General features: G+C 45.8%; 1 protein-coding gene across 6 annotated transcripts in view; it reads left to right on the top strand.

Moving 5' to 3' along the window:
* LOC128873256 (cell adhesion molecule Dscam2-like) overlaps positions 1 to 19,157 on the top strand; it is a 105,632-nt gene that overhangs the window by 59,385 nt on the left and 27,090 nt on the right. For all 6 annotated transcript variants that reach the window (XM_054116695.1, XM_054116696.1, XM_054116699.1 and 3 more), the window contains 3 exons: positions 2,419 to 2,568; positions 12,319 to 12,644; positions 18,558 to 18,807. In XM_054116695.1, the coding sequence (XP_053972670.1) occupies positions 2,419 to 2,568; positions 12,319 to 12,644; positions 18,558 to 18,807 (726 nt within the window). The remainder of the gene's footprint in view (positions 1 to 2,418; positions 2,569 to 12,318; positions 12,645 to 18,557; positions 18,808 to 19,157) is intronic.

The following is a 19,157-nucleotide window of genomic DNA, read 5'->3' as shown; positions in this document are numbered from 1 at the left end:
GAGGATTTTTTATCGGGTACGGCCGTTTGGCATCCGACGGTTGAAATTTTGCCAGTAAAGGGCATGCGTCAGCTCTCGTGCGCAAGATCTCCGTGTCAGCTGGACGCATAGTTCACACAGGTCCCGTCGCAGAATTTCGAAAAGTATCCAGGGAAGAAGTAGCGCGAAAGAGACACACGAATACCATCGAATACGAAACACTGCGATAGAGTGAAATTGTATATCGTCCGTTATGGAAAACTGATGCATATCTATTCGATACGAATCCGTTAATTAAGACAGAATTCACTGTACGATAGTGCTTTTAGATGTTCAGCCCACGGCAAAATAATATGGATTGGCTGACCACTCGCAGCTTCCGATGAATTTCCATCGCAAGCGGTTAATTGTATTAGTGTCTCGCCAATGACAAGCGAATAAGCTTTAATTGAACCACAATTATCGAGAATGTCGATTCCATTTGGAAGCGTAGTCGAGTTTACCGTTGCGCAAATATTCGGACGCGGGAGTAATAAAATTTCTTGGTACGCGGAGTCGCTGACAAGGAGCTGTTCGAGATCATATTCGAGAAACGTACGTTATGAGCGCGAAGTATGACTGTTATTGCGCTGAACAGAATGTGTACATTACCAGGAGACAAAGGGTGTAAAAGTGAGCTGCGACGTGACCTGTATTCCGAACACGATTTCATCAAATTTGGGATGCTTTTCCTATGCGATGTTTCGCTATATCTCTGCTGACGCTGCGTTGTTTCTCGTTAATGTTTGATTATACTTATCGATCTATTCGAATCTACCTTTGCGAGATGCGGGAACTCTTGGAATTCAAACCGATCGATCCCATGAATGAGATAGAAAAAAAATACATGTTAATTGTTGCTTCGCGTCATCCCCTTTACGTTAAGCTAATGACCGCTGTATTTGCTACGCGAGGCATCTGTTGGTGTTTAAATATTAGGGTGTTCGAACTCGGGAGGTTCCACCGCATCTATTCTTCTGTTTTCTTTTGTTTCCGCATACGAATCGTAACGAGGATCGCTAGTTAATAAATTGAATCCCCGTCTCGATTCAGCAGCAGAAGTAACGAGCGGTGACCAGACTTACGCGTATTTTCGTGCGCGCCAGTTTCAGCCGACGCGTTTCAATGGCTGAAATCCCGAGCAATTTCCTCGAGAACAATGCAATACACAGGCGCGCAGAGGATGCGCGCAACGAACGACGAAATATTGACACTGGCAGGCGGGCCGGTGCTGCAAAAACGGGAAAGCAAAGTGGTACGGTGGGTGGCGGTCGAGGGCGGAGGGTAGCCAGTATGAATACAGTCGTTTATACGCCGAGGTGCGAACGCGGACAAAAACATTTTGACACGATGCATTTTTTCCGTGTCACCCGTGCGCGCGCACGAGAGCGCACCCTCGCCGAAAATGCTCGCGAAAGAAGGGAATTCTACGTAATATATTTCACGTCGACCTGGACGGAAAAAGTGAAAAAATAGCGGCTAAAGCGTACCTTTGCGCTAGGTCGCGTCACTCGTCCAACGATCTCGCATAATTTCCGTTACGAGGTGCTCGTGGACCGCGTAGCGATCAATTCTCGAATCCAGGTGGGCGAGAAATAGAAGAAAATAAAAAAAGAGGCACTCGAATATTCTACCTGTGGACATTCATCTTCGAATCCTGTAGGCTCTCTTTCTTTTTAATTCTGTCAAATAAGTAATATTGAACGCGACAGAATCGTCTCTACCAATTGTTTGCATCCAATTATACACGTTTGCTCGCGCAACCGTCGCGATGTGTAATGTATATAAGAGCCGTGACCCGTTCGTTTAACACATAAATAAATAAACGTCGACGAAGGATCCGATTATCGCGAGCCACGCGGCATATGCGCTCGAAACTATATTTTACCCCCGCGAAAGGTCGCCGCATTGTGTCCGAATTACAGGAACGAAACGCTGCAACGCTGGATTTTTGTACATACGAGCATCGATCCGTGGGACTGTATGGAATTAACTGGTTGCCGGCTGGGAGCATCGACGTCGAAGCCCCAGTTATTTCGGTCAAGCCCAGAGGACAGCGGTGTCCATCGTTCGAATTTTCATTTTACACGTTCGTTTAATGACGCTATTGGCCGATCCACCATTAACGGCGAAGCCCGGTTCCCAAATCATTTTCCGTGAACCTTTCATTATTCCTCGATTTACGACACGCGCAGCGACGCGCCGCCGCGAACAACAGGGAGGATTTTCCATTAAAGAAATTTACATATTAATAGAAGCGCGCATCGCGGCACTAGAACGGGACGCGATTGAGTCGGAATTTCGTTAAAAAAAAAAGAGAGCGAGCGATTCGAGGATGGAAAGCAGGCACGTATCGCGCAGATATATATCGTGGAATCAATGATACGGATCTGCTTTCAGAGGGGAAATATCATATGCTGCCGACTGGGGAGCTGCTGGTATTCCAAATAACAGCGGCCGATGTCCATTCCAGTTATCGATGCCGGACCGTGCACCATGTCACAAGCGAGAACGTGGAAAGTTCCTCGTACGCCCGGATCGTGATAAGTGGTAAGTTTTGGATATCAAACACCTGTCGTTACCTCTAGATGATTCGATCATCCGATCTCTTCCACTTCCCATCGAGCTAGCAGCTTCTCGCTTCGCGAAATTACACTCGCCCGAAGCACGCCAGAAAATTGAGGGCGTGCGTGCTTATACGTTTTCCGAGATATTATCGCTTTGTGCTCGGACGCGTTTGTGACTGAAGTGGTAAAAAGAAATCGACCGTGGGTCATTTGTACGGCGTCACACTGCGACGAAAGTTACGTTTAGCTTTCGATCTTGAAGTAGATTCGCGAATTAGGAAGAAGTAGTCTGTCGATGAACACGATCGTTCGACGAGCAAATAGTCGCGCGAACAACATCAATTGTCATCGTCTAGTTTTCCGTCATCTATGGGGGATCGATCACACTCGAGCTATAAATGATACGAATACGGTTCTTATCGCGGATCGTCGAGGGAAAAAAATGGTTAGACACGGGGGAAAACGAACGAATCCGCGTGGTGGGAGCTGCGTTGGCATAATGGCGATTAAAGTACGTGAGCGACTGCTCGTTCGGAGCATTTCTCAGGGATATCCAGGGAACGTTTCGTGCATCTACTTAAACACGAGCGTTTATACAACGATCTCACGCATACCTTTTGCATAATAAATCATAATGCATTGTTGCGCGTTTCCTGTGGAGCGCGCCGTGCCCAGCAGGCCGCTTGCCGTGCTCGCGCGGTGTCTACTTCATGAATAAATCATGAGTGTCCGAAAATGCTAATGGCCGAAACCTCCACGCTCTCTCGTGGTCGTCGCGTCGGTGTTCCTGCGCCGCTACCAAGTGCTCCGAACTGTAAACAAAATGTACCGACATCGTTGAAAATACGTGCTGATTCGGAGTGGCTGGCAGCTTTTACTTCTGGTACATCGCGGTAAATACGTTATAGCCTAATTACGAGCATTGTCGCGGACACTGCAGCTTCCTGCGCGATGCACTCGACGCGTTTGTCTCTATCGTTTCGGCCCACTCGCGTTTTAATAACAATAATTTACCAACCGTGCAGAGATTCAACCCTGTACGATAACAAATAACGGCACGGCAAATATTTAAAAAAAAAAAGGAGACCAAAACGCGGATCCGTATAAATTAATACGACTGTTCACGCGTGGATACGTTTTCGGGATGCGATGGTATTTTCGATGGAAGCTTTGAAGGTGCGCGCGCCGGAAACGAGAGAAACTCGACTGTTACGTCAAAGGTTTATACAAATTGTGTATTTTAATATCTTCGGGCTACAGCTTTGATCGCATTGTTGCTCATTTTCGAGCTTTGCGGAACATATATTACACATCATAGAGTATCCAAATAATTTCCAGCTCATTTACATAATTAATCTTCTCGACTATATTATTTCAGTGCGCCTGCTAGCCTGTGCATTTAGTTTCATGTTTCATTCGACCGACAACTTCGAAAATGGTATTTAATCGAACTGAAATTCAACGGATCAAACCGCGAAATATTAAAAGTATCGGTAATTCTAAGAATCGCATCGAATTACGTAAAAATCTTCAGGATAGATTTTCGATAATTTCGAAGCTTGCCTGTCCCTTTAATTAACTCGAAGGTCTTCCTTGGGATTCAACGTACGCGTGATATCCAAGCGATAGTAATCAACCCCTGTGAACAATCGCAGCTGTGAACACGATGGCTCGTCGGTAAGCTTCATCCAGCGCAAGAGAGCTGCTGATTCGTAAGACATAAAATGGGTCGAATGTGGATGAGCGGTTGGAACAATAGGTTGGCTAATGATGAAAGTGCAAGTCGAGATGCTCCGGTACCTGGGATAGAGAAGTCACGAATTGGAATCGAATGCGAGATGAGCATATTGTTCGTTGGTTGCTTGCCATCTGAAACGATGAAATCAGAGACGGTTGTTCGAGGAAGTTTGGTTAAAGTAAGAATTTGCTTAGCTTTGGCTTTGAGTGATGTCGTAAGAGAGGTCGAAAACCTCCTTCGAAGAGTACGGCCACCTTAGAGTTATCGAGTAACGTCGAAAATAACGACACGCGTCGCTATTCCCTTTGCGGTGTATCCGTTTGCGTGTCGTGTTTACCGTCATCTTTTACTCTTCGATACAGTCATTTTTTATTTTCTCTCGAGCTAATAGAGACAGAGGGCAATGGTAAATATCCATTTATAATTTGTATTCCAATAGCGAAAAGTTTCCTATACCTAGCTCGTAGACTAGACCGATTATGCATCGACTCGTGATTCCGTCAAGATGGCGGGAAGTTAATCGATCTTGCTAAGCAGAGACAACCTTGCGAACGTTGGCTTGTTTTCCACGGCACCTGTCGGTTCCAGTTTTTGTCATAGTCACCGCCATTATCCAACCTAGCATTTTTCGTAAGCTTTCGCCTCCTTCCACTTACCCTTCTCGACTACGACGCGTCAGAGTTCCGACGCCTCGACACGTTTTAGGGACACCCCGGTTTTTGAGTCTCGCGTCCATTAAAGAGCACGGACGCTAGATGAACTGCAAAACCTTTAGCAACTGCTTCTTCTCAAGGACGAACACCACCTCGCTACTAGAAACTTTTCAAACAAGATTCATCGCAATTAATTCCTAAGCAACGACAACTACGTCCCCATGGTGGTATAACCCTTTAAGTCAAACGCGATGCGCCGCGTCCTAATGGACCAAACTGCTCGACGCCAAACACACCACGACAGTGTGCGTTTGCCGTCTCGATAACCATCCAAGCGAATTCGAGTCGGACTCTCGACGCGATGAAAGAAAATCGCCACGGTGAGAAATCCGAGAGAACGCTTTCCCTCCGCGTATCTACCACTTTTTCGACGCCGAAGTTTAATCTGTACTTTTCTCCCTCCGTCGCTCCCTCTCCGTAATGTTTAGTGCTTTCCTCTCGTGTTTCCACGAACCTAGGACGCCTCGAAATATGTTTGCCTCGGAATTGGTTTGCCGAGAAATCGGAGATTTTACGCGCTTCTTCCCAGGGTCGCGGAAATACGCGAGTACATGTTGACCTTCTTAATCTTCTGTCTCCACGCGGAACTTCGTTCCAAGTTTCTAGCTCTAAACGTCGCCGAAGTTGCTACAGCGACATGCGCTACAACCGAATTAAGTTTTATTTGTGACAACGCGAACCGAGTTAACGCGTTCTAAGTTGCCAGTCGCTCGTATTAAACAAGTTTTTGAAATGCAAAGGGTTGATACTAATAACTTCGAGTTCTTGGTACGCGCGATATACTCTCTTGGTTATCTAGTTTTACAACTGACGTTTAGCATTGCGAATTACGTTCCGTCAAGTTGAAGAGGTACTGAGGGTTTTCGGTTATCTTTGCTGCTGGAATTTAATATAACTGCGCCAAGAACGCAACCCGGTTTATAACTGGCGGACCGAAGAAAGTTTCTCTTGCAACGTTAGTCGTAACAAATCCCTCGATCGCGCTGCTTTTTCCTGTTAATACATTCGGAAAGGCAATCGGAAGAAACGTTCCATCGGTGCGGAGGGTTCGTCGCGAAGTTCGCTCGGGCAGACTGCCGAGCTGGAAAGTTTTATCGGTACATCCCGTGTTCGATAATAGCTAAGAAAGTTTTCGTTTGTATCGCGATCTTGGCGTCGATCGTATCGCGTGATCGATCGATATTCACCTCGACCGATACGTTTAATTCAATTCCGCGAGAACTTGGACGGAGAGAAAGTTCGAGACGGAGATTCGACGAGAGCATTCCTCTCTCGTCTCCCCGGGAGCTCGACTTAACCGAGCGTCGAATCAGCTTGGCGGTCGAACACTTTTTTGAGAGTTTACCCTCTTCGCCTTTGCCTACCGAATCTCGTTGTCGACTCGGTCAGCTTTCGACGATACTCGACGGACGTCCTTTGGCTTCTCGATCGAAAAAAATTGTGAATTTAGGACAGGTGCACGCCATAAATTTGTATCGCACGACAGACACGAGTAGGTCTATATTAACGAAGTGAACGCATTCGCCGACTGAAGTTTGGTCGACGGAAAGTCGATAGCGCGTGCTTATCCTTACGTTTACATCCTTCGAGTCGACTACCGAGACCCTGGAGATTACTCCGTTCTTAATCTTCCGCCTCGTACTCGCCAAGCGAAGGCGGACGCGTCGGGGAGGACGGTGCACGCCGAAGAGAGCGTCGCCGCGATGATAAACGCGCGCCGTTGTGAATTGTAAATGCAGATTTATCGCGTTTATTCGCGACGCTGCGAGGGAGTGAAACAAAAAAAAAAAAAAAAACAAGGAACAGATCCACCATCCGGGTTGCTATCCGCGTACGTTCACGGTATTACTTCTAAGTACTTTAAAGACTCTCCCGGCCTGGAAAAATGTTGAACTTTCGTAAATCCGTGGAACAAGGCGAGCAGTTTCTTCGTGGCGCGCTTTTACGATGCCCTCGTGGCTTTTTTACCGGTCAATGACGGGGATAGTCGAGGGAAACGGAAAGGGTCGGAGAGATAAAGAGCGAGGAGACGGCGCGAGGAAGGGAGAGAAGGAAATCGCGGACGAAGAAAAGGGACGGAGGGATATCGCCCCTATCGGAGACTCGACGAAAACGCAAAGTACAATCCACGGTGCCAGGATGTAACCAGTCTGCGGAGCAGCGTCGGCAAGAAACAATGCAGCCATCACGGCTCCAATCCCTTCGCTCGCTACCCTGCAATCTTATCGAGCTCAACCTACTTGTATATCTCTCTTTTCTGCGCCCTCGCATACTCGCACGCGGGAGCGCGCCCGCGCATCTTGCCGAAGCAAGGAACCACCGGATAGGATGATTCGCGAAGAACTAGACGAGCGAATTACGCTCGAATTCCGCTCGAAGACGAGGCGAATTCGTTCGCGTGAATTAACTCTTCCGTCGGACGTCGTCGAGAGGAATCGTTCTTCGCGAGAACAGCTACCGCAACGGATCGTATCCAGCGGAATCGGAACGAGTCGACGGAGAGCATTATGGTAATGCATAGCGATTACGGTGGCATTTCCGGAGGTCTCGATTAAGCGTGGAGGGAGGAGAGGGCAGGGTAGAAAGGTACTCGATACGGTACGCATATCCTGAAGGTATCCAGGAGAAGAGGATGAAAAATGTTCACCGAGAATGACGAACGACGGCGAAGCGTTCTGTTCGTTGACATCCGAGCGCCGTACCTGGCGCATCGATCTTCTTGAGTTTCACGCTACGAGGCGCGGAATATGACACGCGTTAATCCTTATACAGGCGAAACAAGAGCGTCGCTTTAACAGTTGTAGCGGTTGAAATTCTTTACCTTCGCATATGCTATTCAACGAAGCTAATTATCGTAAATACCGGTAATCAATTCGCACACCTCCTCCTTCTAAGTGTCACGACCCTGGAGAGTTTATAATAATATTTTCCATCTCGAACGCAACGTTCCCAAGACCGTCGGTAAGTCTTCGAGGCGCGGGCTGTTAGGGACATATTCTTCGAACCCTTCGCGACCCGGTAAATTATCATTCGTCCGCCAGAGTTTTCTAATCCAATATTCGCGCCGAGTTACAGCTTCGTCGGGACATTTCTCCGTTCATTCTCCGGTATCGGGTAACTTTGACGGTGCGAAACGAGTTAGGTTTACCCTCGGTTTCTCTCTGTCCGCTCGTCCGTATAAATCAGAGATATAATTATACCGAATTGCGGCGAAGCGATACGCATCGAATCACGTGTACGCCTTGCGTGCAAATTGCGCCCGGGTATCGCGCGTTGTGACCTGAATTCTGAAGCAATCAGCGGCTGACATTAAATTACGCGTGTGCTCCATCGGTTCGAGAGCAGCTCGCCGCTTCGATGACGTAATTAGTAAATGGCGTAATACGGTTCCCGGTAATATTACGTACAATTAATGCAGAAACCTGTCTTGCCAAGTAATTAACGAAGCTCAAACGATCCACCGATTCCCCGCCCCCTCGTAACGGACGCCGATGCCCATTCGTCTCCGATCCTCCGGGGTGCCTCGCTCACGCGTCACGCGGACGGTGCTTATTCCGCAGATTTTCAGTGTAACGACTCGGAGCGGAAAATTCCCTCCAATTTTCCCCCTTTCGTTCGTATTTCACGCTTGATTCGCGTCAGACTGGACTCGAATCAGGCCACAGCGCTCGAGAATCTCTCCTTATGGTCTCGGATAACATCGAGAAGACAAGGTGGCGAGAAACTCGGAATCGTAGGATTCTTCGACCTCTCCGATGCATTTGATAGAGATTCATCGTAGCGTTTTGCTAATTAAACTGTTTGGTTTGGGATGCTCGAACGTTGTCATAGACTGGTATCGTGCTCACCTCTGCGATCGATAAATAATCAGACTGTGCAGGATGCGAGCGTTATCGGATCCTCCTGACGCTTTATCGAATTAGGTATACCGAGAGGAAGTATACTTGGTACTTTGTTATTCTCTATTTGTAGAAACGTTCTACTTCTCGCTCCATTAAACTGCATGCGCATGCTATGCACCGACGAATCCGGGATCAGGATCGCGAATAACTCGTAAAGCGCTCGATCCCATCGCTACACCGACGTTGAAGTTTCCCCTAACGCGAATCAACCTTAAGAATTTCAACGGCGGAAAATGGCGAGCGCGAGAGTCCGCGTTAGTCGCCGCGCGCGTTGCGTGAGATACATTGTACGGCTAATTAGCGACAACTTTGTCACGGTGAAGTTGCTTGCTCTGGGTAAATACGTGAGAAAGACCGGAGCCATTTGAAATTCGCTTTGCCAACGACACACGCGCCCGGTGTATATTTAATAGAGTCTTAATTGGAGTCGACGGCTCGAAAGGTTTAATTGGACATCGTTCCGCCGCGGTTTCTCCGTTCCCTTCGGTCGTGTTTTTCTCCCCTCGCCTCGTCTCGTCGCGCATACGACGTGCCCTACCCGCTCGCGGATCGAGTGCTGCGAGAAAGGGCGAAGCCTGAATTACACAGTCGATGACTGATGGTTCAAAGGATATCAAGATGTTCGTTTGAGTACACTGTCTGTCCGCTCGCTGTTCCGCTTAAATATCGTACTCGTGCGCCGGCCGAGTGCTCTTCCTCGATACTAGTCGAGTTCCCGTACTTGGAAATCACTTGCCGCTGTAGCTTATTAATTAAACTTCCCTCTCAACTGTTTAACTTTTTAACTGCCGCAAACGCTGCCGCTGCCGTCGTCGCCGCGGTAAGAGCATTCCCGGCGGAGGGGGAAACGCTTTTCAAATTTGTCTACCAACCTTACCAGTTTTCGTCGTGCTCCACGCCAGGTTAACTTTCGTTTCGCCGCTTCGCGAGAAATTCGCAAAGCGCGCGTGTATTGTGCCGATTAAGGACGAGCCCTATTTCGCCTGGAAAAATACCAAGCAAATGACTGTTCTATGGGGAGAGGTTGAAGTGCGTTCGTTTGCTTATAAATAGTAAAAAATTCGGTAGGAAAACATTATTAGCCTGAACAATTTTTTGCCTAAATTGCACCACTGACGGTAACTCGAACAGCTGTCACTTGTACAAGCAACAGAACGTTTGTTCCTTTCGACCCCCGTTTCGTTGGTTTTAGCATTTCATACATCCATCGCTTGTTGCCTTGTTTATCTTTCCTTTCCCCATTCTTTCAAATCAGCTACTTTTCACGTCAAAGGATGCGTCTCGTCTAGTTCCATCGAATTCAATTTCAAACACCGCGGGTTGACTCTGTCGCGGCAACGGGGTGATCAACGCGCTATCGAACGATTGGTCGTCGGAAAAATCAGCAACGCGAGTCGATCCTTCGATTCCAGTATCGATCAGCCGACCAAGTTGCACGCGCGTTTTTTCGCCAGGCGAACGTCAACGTCGACCACGTTGACGTTGAGGATGCGTAAATCAGATACGAACGGCGTAAAAAGTTTTGGGAGGTACGCATCCATGAGCTGGTGGAACCAACGGTAGTATCCACATGGGTGTGGTGGCGGGGCGTTGCTGGAATATGGCAACTGGAATCGCACGCTGGCACAAGCGAGATAGAGAGAATAAGAGGGAGAGAGAGAGAGAGAACGAGAGAAACAGCGCGGGTGAGAGCGTGAGAGATGGTTCGAGAGCCAGCGAGAGAAGCAACGAGGAGGAAGAGAGAACGGGATAGAGGCAAGCGACGATCAATACGCCATCAGCTTAAATTACAATAATAACGCGGACCAGACAAAGCGAGCGCGCCATTATAAAATAGTGCAGCCGTAAAAAGCTCTGACGTCGCGGGGTCCAGCTATTCGACAAACAGCATCCGGTGTTTAAGTGTTACTAAAACCGAAATAAAACGGCGGTTGTTTTGGGTCGTCGTTAAGGCCCAAGATTCCGAGGGATTGAGTGGTTGTTTTGTCATGCGCTGTTTAGACCAACGGGGTGCCGATACGCCTCTCGAGATTGCGCTCATTAAAGTAGATCCATTACCCCAGGGGCTGTACGATTCCCAAGTTATTATGTATGCACATGTATACTTCGATTAATAACGGTCGATCAATTTCAGCGAGTTCGCGTTACGTTACGGTGAACATCGGCCGTCCAGCGATCGAGCAGATGCAACGCGTGTCGGCGGGATAAGGAAAAAGACTGCTATTTTAGCGTGCAATTACGTAACAGTAATTTACACGTAACTCGATCGATGGAATGTTTGCGGAAAACGAAATTGTAACGAGGCTCGAGCGTCCTCGAACGATTCTCCACTCTGTGGGTTTACATTTTGTTGTCAAAGGGTATTCATTTTGCAGTCGGTTGTCGATTCGCTGGGAAAAGAGTGTCGCTTATGAACGAAATTTTTAAATTAATAATAATATACCGTTTAAATCGATAAGAATAACCCGTGCAACGCCCGCAATTGTAATTGAACCGGAGAAGATAACATGGGAATATGGAACAAATAAGGGAAGAGGACAGAGAGAGAGAGGGGGGGGGGGGAAGTCAATAAATGTAAATTTACCGAGCACACTAACTCGCATTATACGTAACTGGAACAAAAGGTTTTCCGTGGACTCGAAACATTGATCCCGAGATCTTTGTCTATTTCAACGCGTCCCTGGAGATTTTTCTTAGAAATGTCCAGGAGTTCTGAATTGTACGTAAGAATTTATTTTCGGCAACGAAGACAAGCAACTCTTGCTGCAAAACGTTCTTCCATATCTTTAAAAATAATCACGATATCCGAATAACCAGTCTACGCTTAGCAGATTTCGACATAAAATATAAAGTAATCCGCGACTGTGAAATTAAATGAATATTACAAAATGTGTCGTTATTTTCAGTGAAACGATCATACTGGCTGAAGGGTCGAGGAAAATACGTGTCGTTGAAATTGTTGTTATTATCGTACGGTGCTTGCAAATGGAAAAGGATTATCGTTATCTACAATATTCGTGCATGACATTTTCGCGTATTATTCGAATTATTCGAATTTCAAAAGCTTATAACTAAAAATATCTCAAACAATTCTGTTACGAAACAAGTTTTTTTTTTTTTTATTTTTTTTTATTTACTTAACACATATATCGCTTAGTTTTAATCAGTATAATATCTTCAATTATTTTGATATTCTCGAGATAAGTTATTTATATATCTTATATATTTTTTTCCATGAAAAGTAAAATATGAAACACGTTTATATATTCAGATTTCAACCCAAACTAGGAATCGATTTTTTTCAGACTAAATTATTCATCTTATATATTTAATTCTTGGAGGTAAAATCAATAAAAGGTCTGTCCTATTTTCCTTTTCAGACCAACGCAAGCCAGTCCCGCCGCGATTCAACGAACGAGTCAGCCCAGCGCCGATACGGACACAGGAAACGATCGTTCTGTCTTGCATCTCTCAAGGAATACCAGCCCCGATGTACCTGTGGTTTCGCGAGTCCGTGTCGGGCACGGCGATGATCTTCGATTCGGAGAGGGTCCACGTCAGGGCAGGCGTGCTGGTGATACAATTGGCCACACCCGAGGATGCTGGACGATACGTCTGTCACGCCAACAATACAGCCGGTTCCGAAAGGGTCGAATTGGAAGTCTCCATTATAAGTAGCCTCTCTATCCACCTAGCACCTCTACAGGTTAGTTTCTGCTACCTTCGATGCATCTTTGTGCCCGGTATCGAGCACCTTTCTTCTCGCTACCGTAATAAAAGAGCATCCTTCTTCCCTTTGATTCTTTTCGAGAACGTAGCTGCGACCCATTCACTGCTCCTGCAACGTACAGCTTTAGATTGTACGTACAGAGCGCACTACAATTGCATACAAAGTCTTGCGTTGGTGTGCGAGCAGGAAAGTATTCGAATCTCCTTTCCTCCGTTCGCCTACCGCCCTCCTACTTTGCAACAGGTTACGTGTATACTCTACGCATACTAATTCCGCACTTCCTTAAAAGCTTTCATATCTTTGAACGCTAAAACACGGATCGACTTTATAACATTCTCTTTTTTTTTAGTTGAACTCGTAGCGCTTTCCTTTCCGATTTACAAATTGGTTCTTATATTCAAAATTTTACTTTTCCTGACCCACTCGCGGAGTTTTCGTCGGATATATAAAGATGTCCAGGATCCGTAATCGTGCAGGTACTAGGAATTCCAGGATCTCCTTGGAAAAACTCACGCCTCCCTCGTCCATTTAGAGCCTCAACAGGTTAGTATCCTGTTCCCCGACGATTGGATCTCAGAAACGAATCGAGCGGTTCGGTTGCCTTCCTGCTTCACCCTCGATAATCCCCGTCCTTCGAGAAATCCTCGAGGTTTCTTCGTCTCCCGTCGCCTTGACGTTCCCTGGGTCCCAACCTCCGATGTTCACGATTACTTATTCTCGATTCACTTACCGCGACGCGACACTTAGTTACGTAATTCGAGCACGAACCGCAGCCCTCGAAACTTCCGGTTATCGAGTATCCTGGGAGGGTTCTGTCATTTCGGAAATGAATTCGCGAAAGACGCAGCTGTTTCCACGGCGAAGCGAAAGGGCCGCGGTTCCCGATGATAAGTAGCTTCGCTTCATCCATCCGATACCTCAACAGGTTACCGTTCCTTTATTCTATTTTGTAAACAACTCGAGAGCTCCTTCTCCTCCGACGGTTACTTTTTCTTCTCGCCGTTCCCCTCGCCACCCGCGCCACCTCGCGCCAGGCGTAGCCGAGATTTCTCGACGAGCGTCGATTCTATTTCCAGCAGATCTGCGAACTGCTGGCAGTCCGTTCTGCCGCGCAACATAACGGTTCGTTGCCCCGTGACTTTGTTAAGTCGATGAGATATATCCCCGTTCCGGCGGGTACTCGCGATCCCTCGAATCGCGCGTCACCAGCCACCCCAGCAGATCTCTCCGAATAAATTCCGATCGACTGCGCGACGTCGTCGACTAATTCTCACCGGTGAGGATAATTGGAGATCGCGAAACGTAAATACGATATCGTTGGAGGCGGCGTGTTTCTCGTTGAGAAAGGTCTCTTATTAATCAAGACAAACGCCTTCATCGCAGACACATTTAGCATTAATTGAAACTTTGCCGCATCGAACGATTTAATAAAATAGAATTCGATTTTTCCGTGATTTCGAAGGCTCGTCGCTATTCGATGCTCGAGGACGACAACGCGTCGCTATTCGAAACGATCGGGTGGTCGAGATTCGAGGTCGTTCGAACCGAAGACACGTTTAAAGTAGGTGTATCTAGTATATGGAAGAGTCAGTTATGAGATTCGGTTCGGGCGCCTTGTCGAGCAAATGGAGAATGCGACAGTAAAATGCGACAATCCGATGGAAAATGCGACGAAGTGGCCGGTATGCTGGCGTCTGTCGAGCATGGTTTCCGAGTACGTATATGTGTACAAGGTGGACCAAATAAAGGACTGTATTTCTCGAAAGACGTTTTATCGAGTAAGGTGTACGTTGACCTTTTTAGCCAAGTGCCTTTCCTATACTTATTGGAAAATATATTGAGTGCGAGAAGGGAAATATGACTTTAGGAAAATGAATATGAACGAAATTCTAGTTTCATCAGCATACACGCAAATGTAAGTCCATATTCGCAGAAGTTCTAACACTTTTGGTCCACCCTGTATATATAAAAGAAGGGTATAGAGATCGTCGAACGATCCATACCACCGCGAATAGCGAGGGACGGAGGACAGAGAACGGTGAACCGAGTCGATGAAATAGCATTCATTCGCCGGAAGCTTCTCGCATAACTTTTGCAGTCATCAGCAAAGAAACGCTTATCGCGGCCGGATTCTTTCATATATTGACTCCCATTCGCTCCGACAATTTTCTTCCATTAACGCGTCCGACTTGGACGGGGCTTTTTGTTAAAAGGATCGATGCGCCTTTTCGTTACGCGCTGGTTTTAAAGAACCCGTCGTCCAATAAATTCTCGGTTAGCAATTCTGCTGGTAAGATGCACGGTACGTTCGGACTTTATGATGAACGCAGAAGCGAGTTAAACCATTTCGTAGCAATCAAGATATTAGCCGTTAACCGTCGTTGTCTAATTGCAATTTACAATTTGAAGATGCAGACGAGGCAGAAGAGTTACTATTTCTAAGCTTTAAATTGTTTTTAAATAGAGAGGCACCCGAAGTGTTGGCGTACGATATATTCAAATGTAATTAAAAACAGCGAAAATCCTGTGAAATGTTCTCCCGGAGATGGTCTCGAGATCGCCGCCAAGGCAGAAAATTTCACCGCATTCTACGCCGAGCTGAATACGGTCTTGCGCGCATTCGACGGAATTTATGACCACTTCCACCCTATTTTTCCAGAAATTCTCGCAATAATTCTCTTTATTCGCCGTCTCTATTCGCCTATGGAACGTTCTAAAAATAGTCGTCGCACAGCGAACACGCGTCCACCTATGTCGCGGTTATATTGCTGACACAAACGCATCGCTGCGCATCGTAATAATGCTGTTATACACGTATACCGGAAGACAGTCGTAAAGACAAAGGAGAAGGCAAAGAAAGGAATCGAGGTGAAACTCGACAGCGCCTTCGGGTTGTCTTTTTTTTTCGCGACTCTCCTTCGGCCGCCTCCGAAGGCGGCAACTCGCGCGCCTTATTTTCCGTTCGTTCTTCTTCCGTTGAATACCGTATCAAAGGATATTTAAAACCGTCTTCGGTTTAAAAGAAACTTTCCTTGGGGGTGTCTCGTGGAACAAAAAGCGGCCAAAGATGAAGCAACCCGCGATCCTCTCGACAATATTTAACGGTCGCGAGTTCGATTCGATGGAATCGACGAATTCTTCTCGACTCGTCGCTTCGCCGCGAATAATCCCAGTGTGAATCGCTTCCCGGTCTATTCGAATTCCGTTTATCCGATGGATCGACCCGATCGTTTATTGCGACCCTTTCGGCCGTATAAGAAGACCGTGTCCTCCTTTTTCATTCATCGGAACACGCTCGATATATCCGAGGAATCTCTACCGATCCTTTGACGCTCGAAGCGCTCTCGAAATTCATAGCTGAAGGGCACTCGCGCAACGCAAACCCCGGCAAAAGTCTACAGAGCATCTGGATACATGTGTGTACCCGTATATCTTATCGATATATCTCTGGCAATCAATAATCAGGCCACGGATTCAACCTTTCCGTAACGTATACAACCCCCGCACTCTCTTAACTTTGCTCGAGGAAAGGAGACCATTTAACAATGTTTATTTATCTATTTTATTGAAAGACCCCTTCGATACATATGATTATAACGTAAGAGAAAGAAATGGAACGGCAGAGATAGACGATAGCGTAATAATAGTTAACGAATAATACCGATGGTGTTACAAAGAGTAACTTCAGTACGTCATCACAATATTTTACTACAAAATAGTTGATGCTGCGCAATCTTCTAACATAGTTAGGAGTTTCCACGGAATGTGCAATATCATCTTTCGATTAATAATGGAATTCTCCTCGATAAGCAATAATTCATTATCAATTACTTCGTCAAAGTCCTTGCCCATATCAAGGGAAAGTCATATTTGTCTATACTACGAAATTCCTGATGAGATAAATTTATAATACCTCAAGAATATCGAGAAAACGCTACTGCAGACAAATTTCCTGTAAGATCGAAGCGCGATAGTTATCAAAGACGTATATTAAAATGTCAGTCGAACGCTCCGTTCATCGGCGTTTCTATAGCGCCATCGACACGCCAGCTCCGCCGCGGTATGTGTCGTGCGGTCAGACGTGTCTGACTAGTTTGGCATTGTTCTACTTGCAACTGTTGACGCGGTAGCGATACGGAGGATGGTCATTACTATGGCACGACGCGATGCTTATTCTTCTAACTGTTGAATAGATAAGGGGTAAGGAGAGCCTCTGTGTTTAATAACTTTGCAATTTATTTTTCTTTTATATAATATACAGGTCAAAATTGAATAGAGAAATAACATATGTTATAGTACTATCCTCAAACGCCAAAAGGTTTGCCTATTGATATTGTTGAAACTTGGAATCGAATAGAAATTTGAATATGGGTCAGTTTTTTGATTTTTGAAAACTTATATCGCGGTTGCATATTTATTTTAGCACCGCATACCCACACCATTGTGTCAACGAGAGGAATGACTGTATAAACACAACACTCGTTTCCCACACCGAAATTTGCAACGTCGAATCTCGATCCAGCAATTCCACTCGGTTGATATTTTTTCGTATGCCTTTGTCGCTCGCGACGTAAACGCAATATTCGTTTAAGTCCTGGAATCTTGCACGATCCGCTATTGCTTTCCATCGATTCTCAGCTTCTACAAACAGGATACTCTGTTAAACAGCTAGCCGCGACCCGTTTACCTGGAACGATTCTCGTTAATGATATATCAGTCGAGCTACCAAGTCGATCAAAGGAAGATGGTTACACAACTCGGAAGCAATTAAGCTTCCAAAGATGAGCGATGGAATAGGTATCTAGCAAGACTCAGAAATACCCATTCACAGAGTTGCGACTGAGCGCATTACGAGTTTTGTACGGGAATTCAGATTTACGTACGATAACTGACATTTCCTCAGCGTTATTAACCTGCTATTTTAAGTGAAAATAAATCGTATTTATACTGCTTACTACCTTAATATACTTTTCAATATACTATTTTTGACATATTTCTGGACTTCATTAGACAGTAGCAACGGTAATATTCTCCCGAGATCAATGGTCCGTCCGATTCCTTCAATGAGAGTAAGAATAATGGACAATAAGGTAAATACGATTCCCTGTGAACGCTAGGAACAAAGCACCGCTTTGCGGTATCTGGGATTTCGTTTGCGTGCACTCACCAGGTTATAGCGCGCTACGAAACACGATCATCACGTACGTCCTTATAATTGCAAAATGCACGCTCCATTTGTATGCTGGCGAAAGGGTCGTGTAATCCTTCAAATAGATTCGTATACCACCACTGCTCGCTGAATCTGTATTTGCTGGCTCGTTAATGCATCTGCATTTCGAGCAAGAATAGTTACGTTGAAAAAACAAAATGTGTATGTCTACCGCGTGAAATTATGTTCGTCACGCAACAAGAGTAAGTGGTTGAAGTGTCGAGGAATGTTTTGTATAATTCTAAGGGTTTTCGTAGAAGTTTGATTCGCATCAGAACTCGGTTGAAATTACTAGCAAAAATTTAGAACGTGTTTCTGGATGATCTTGCGTATAGGCGTCGGCGAGGGAAATATAAGAAGTCCCTTTCCAATTTTTGTTCAAGAAAAATGAAGGCACTTTACATTTTACATAGTGGCGAGTTCCCAGCCTCGTAGTAATTCATACACCGCGGATGCGACGTTAGATGAAATTGCAGGGCTCCCGAGTACAATACCCCTGCAAGTGATTTCGGACAACTATGGCCAGACAACGAAGAATAGCCTTGGAGATATATTGTATTTCATTTCTTCATTTTTACCAGCGAACGCAGTCGAGAACTCCTTTTAATATTTTAACCAGTATACCCTTGATAACTTTTACGTAATATTATACATAACGAATGTACATACATCTGTTTCAGGCCACCGTCGACTTGGGGAAAGATATCAAATTTCAGTGTTCCGTTACCGGTCAACCAGTCCCGGTGATCTCCTGGATGAAGGACGGGGTTCCAGTGAGAGAAGGAGCTTCCGGTAGAACTAAAATCATGGGAAACGACGGCTCGACTTTGTACATATCCTCGATCGCGAGGGACGACAAGGGGATGTATCAGTGCTTCGCGAAGAACGACTACGAAATGGTCCAAGCGACCGTGGAGCTGCGTCTAGGGGGTGAATGCATTTTTAATATTTAATCTTTCCATCTGCTCGCGAAAAAGTGCGTGGATGAAACAAGAGAAGATTTTGGTAAATGTCTTTTAAACTTCCTTACAAGATGACAGAATATTGTATCCATACCTTCAACGAGCCAAAAGTTTGTTCGAATCAAAGTTCCTTCGATTTTCTAGTAATCTATATTTACGATAGCTAATTTTACATTTGTGAAAGAAAATTTATCTTTGCCATGAGTAAAAAATTTAAGACCAATGAAAACGTATCTCTCGCGTCAACCGAGAAACGTCTCCAGTGCGAGACGCAATACGGAGACACACTAAAACAGAACTCGAGACGGATTAGCACGC

Source organism: Hylaeus volcanicus, chromosome 3 (genome assembly GCF_026283585.1).
Source record: "Hylaeus volcanicus isolate JK05 chromosome 3, UHH_iyHylVolc1.0_haploid, whole genome shotgun sequence".
In the NCBI taxonomy this organism is placed as follows: Eukaryota; Metazoa; Arthropoda; class Insecta; order Hymenoptera; family Colletidae; genus Hylaeus; species Hylaeus volcanicus.
This window is presented reverse-complemented; position numbering and strand designations above follow the sequence as displayed.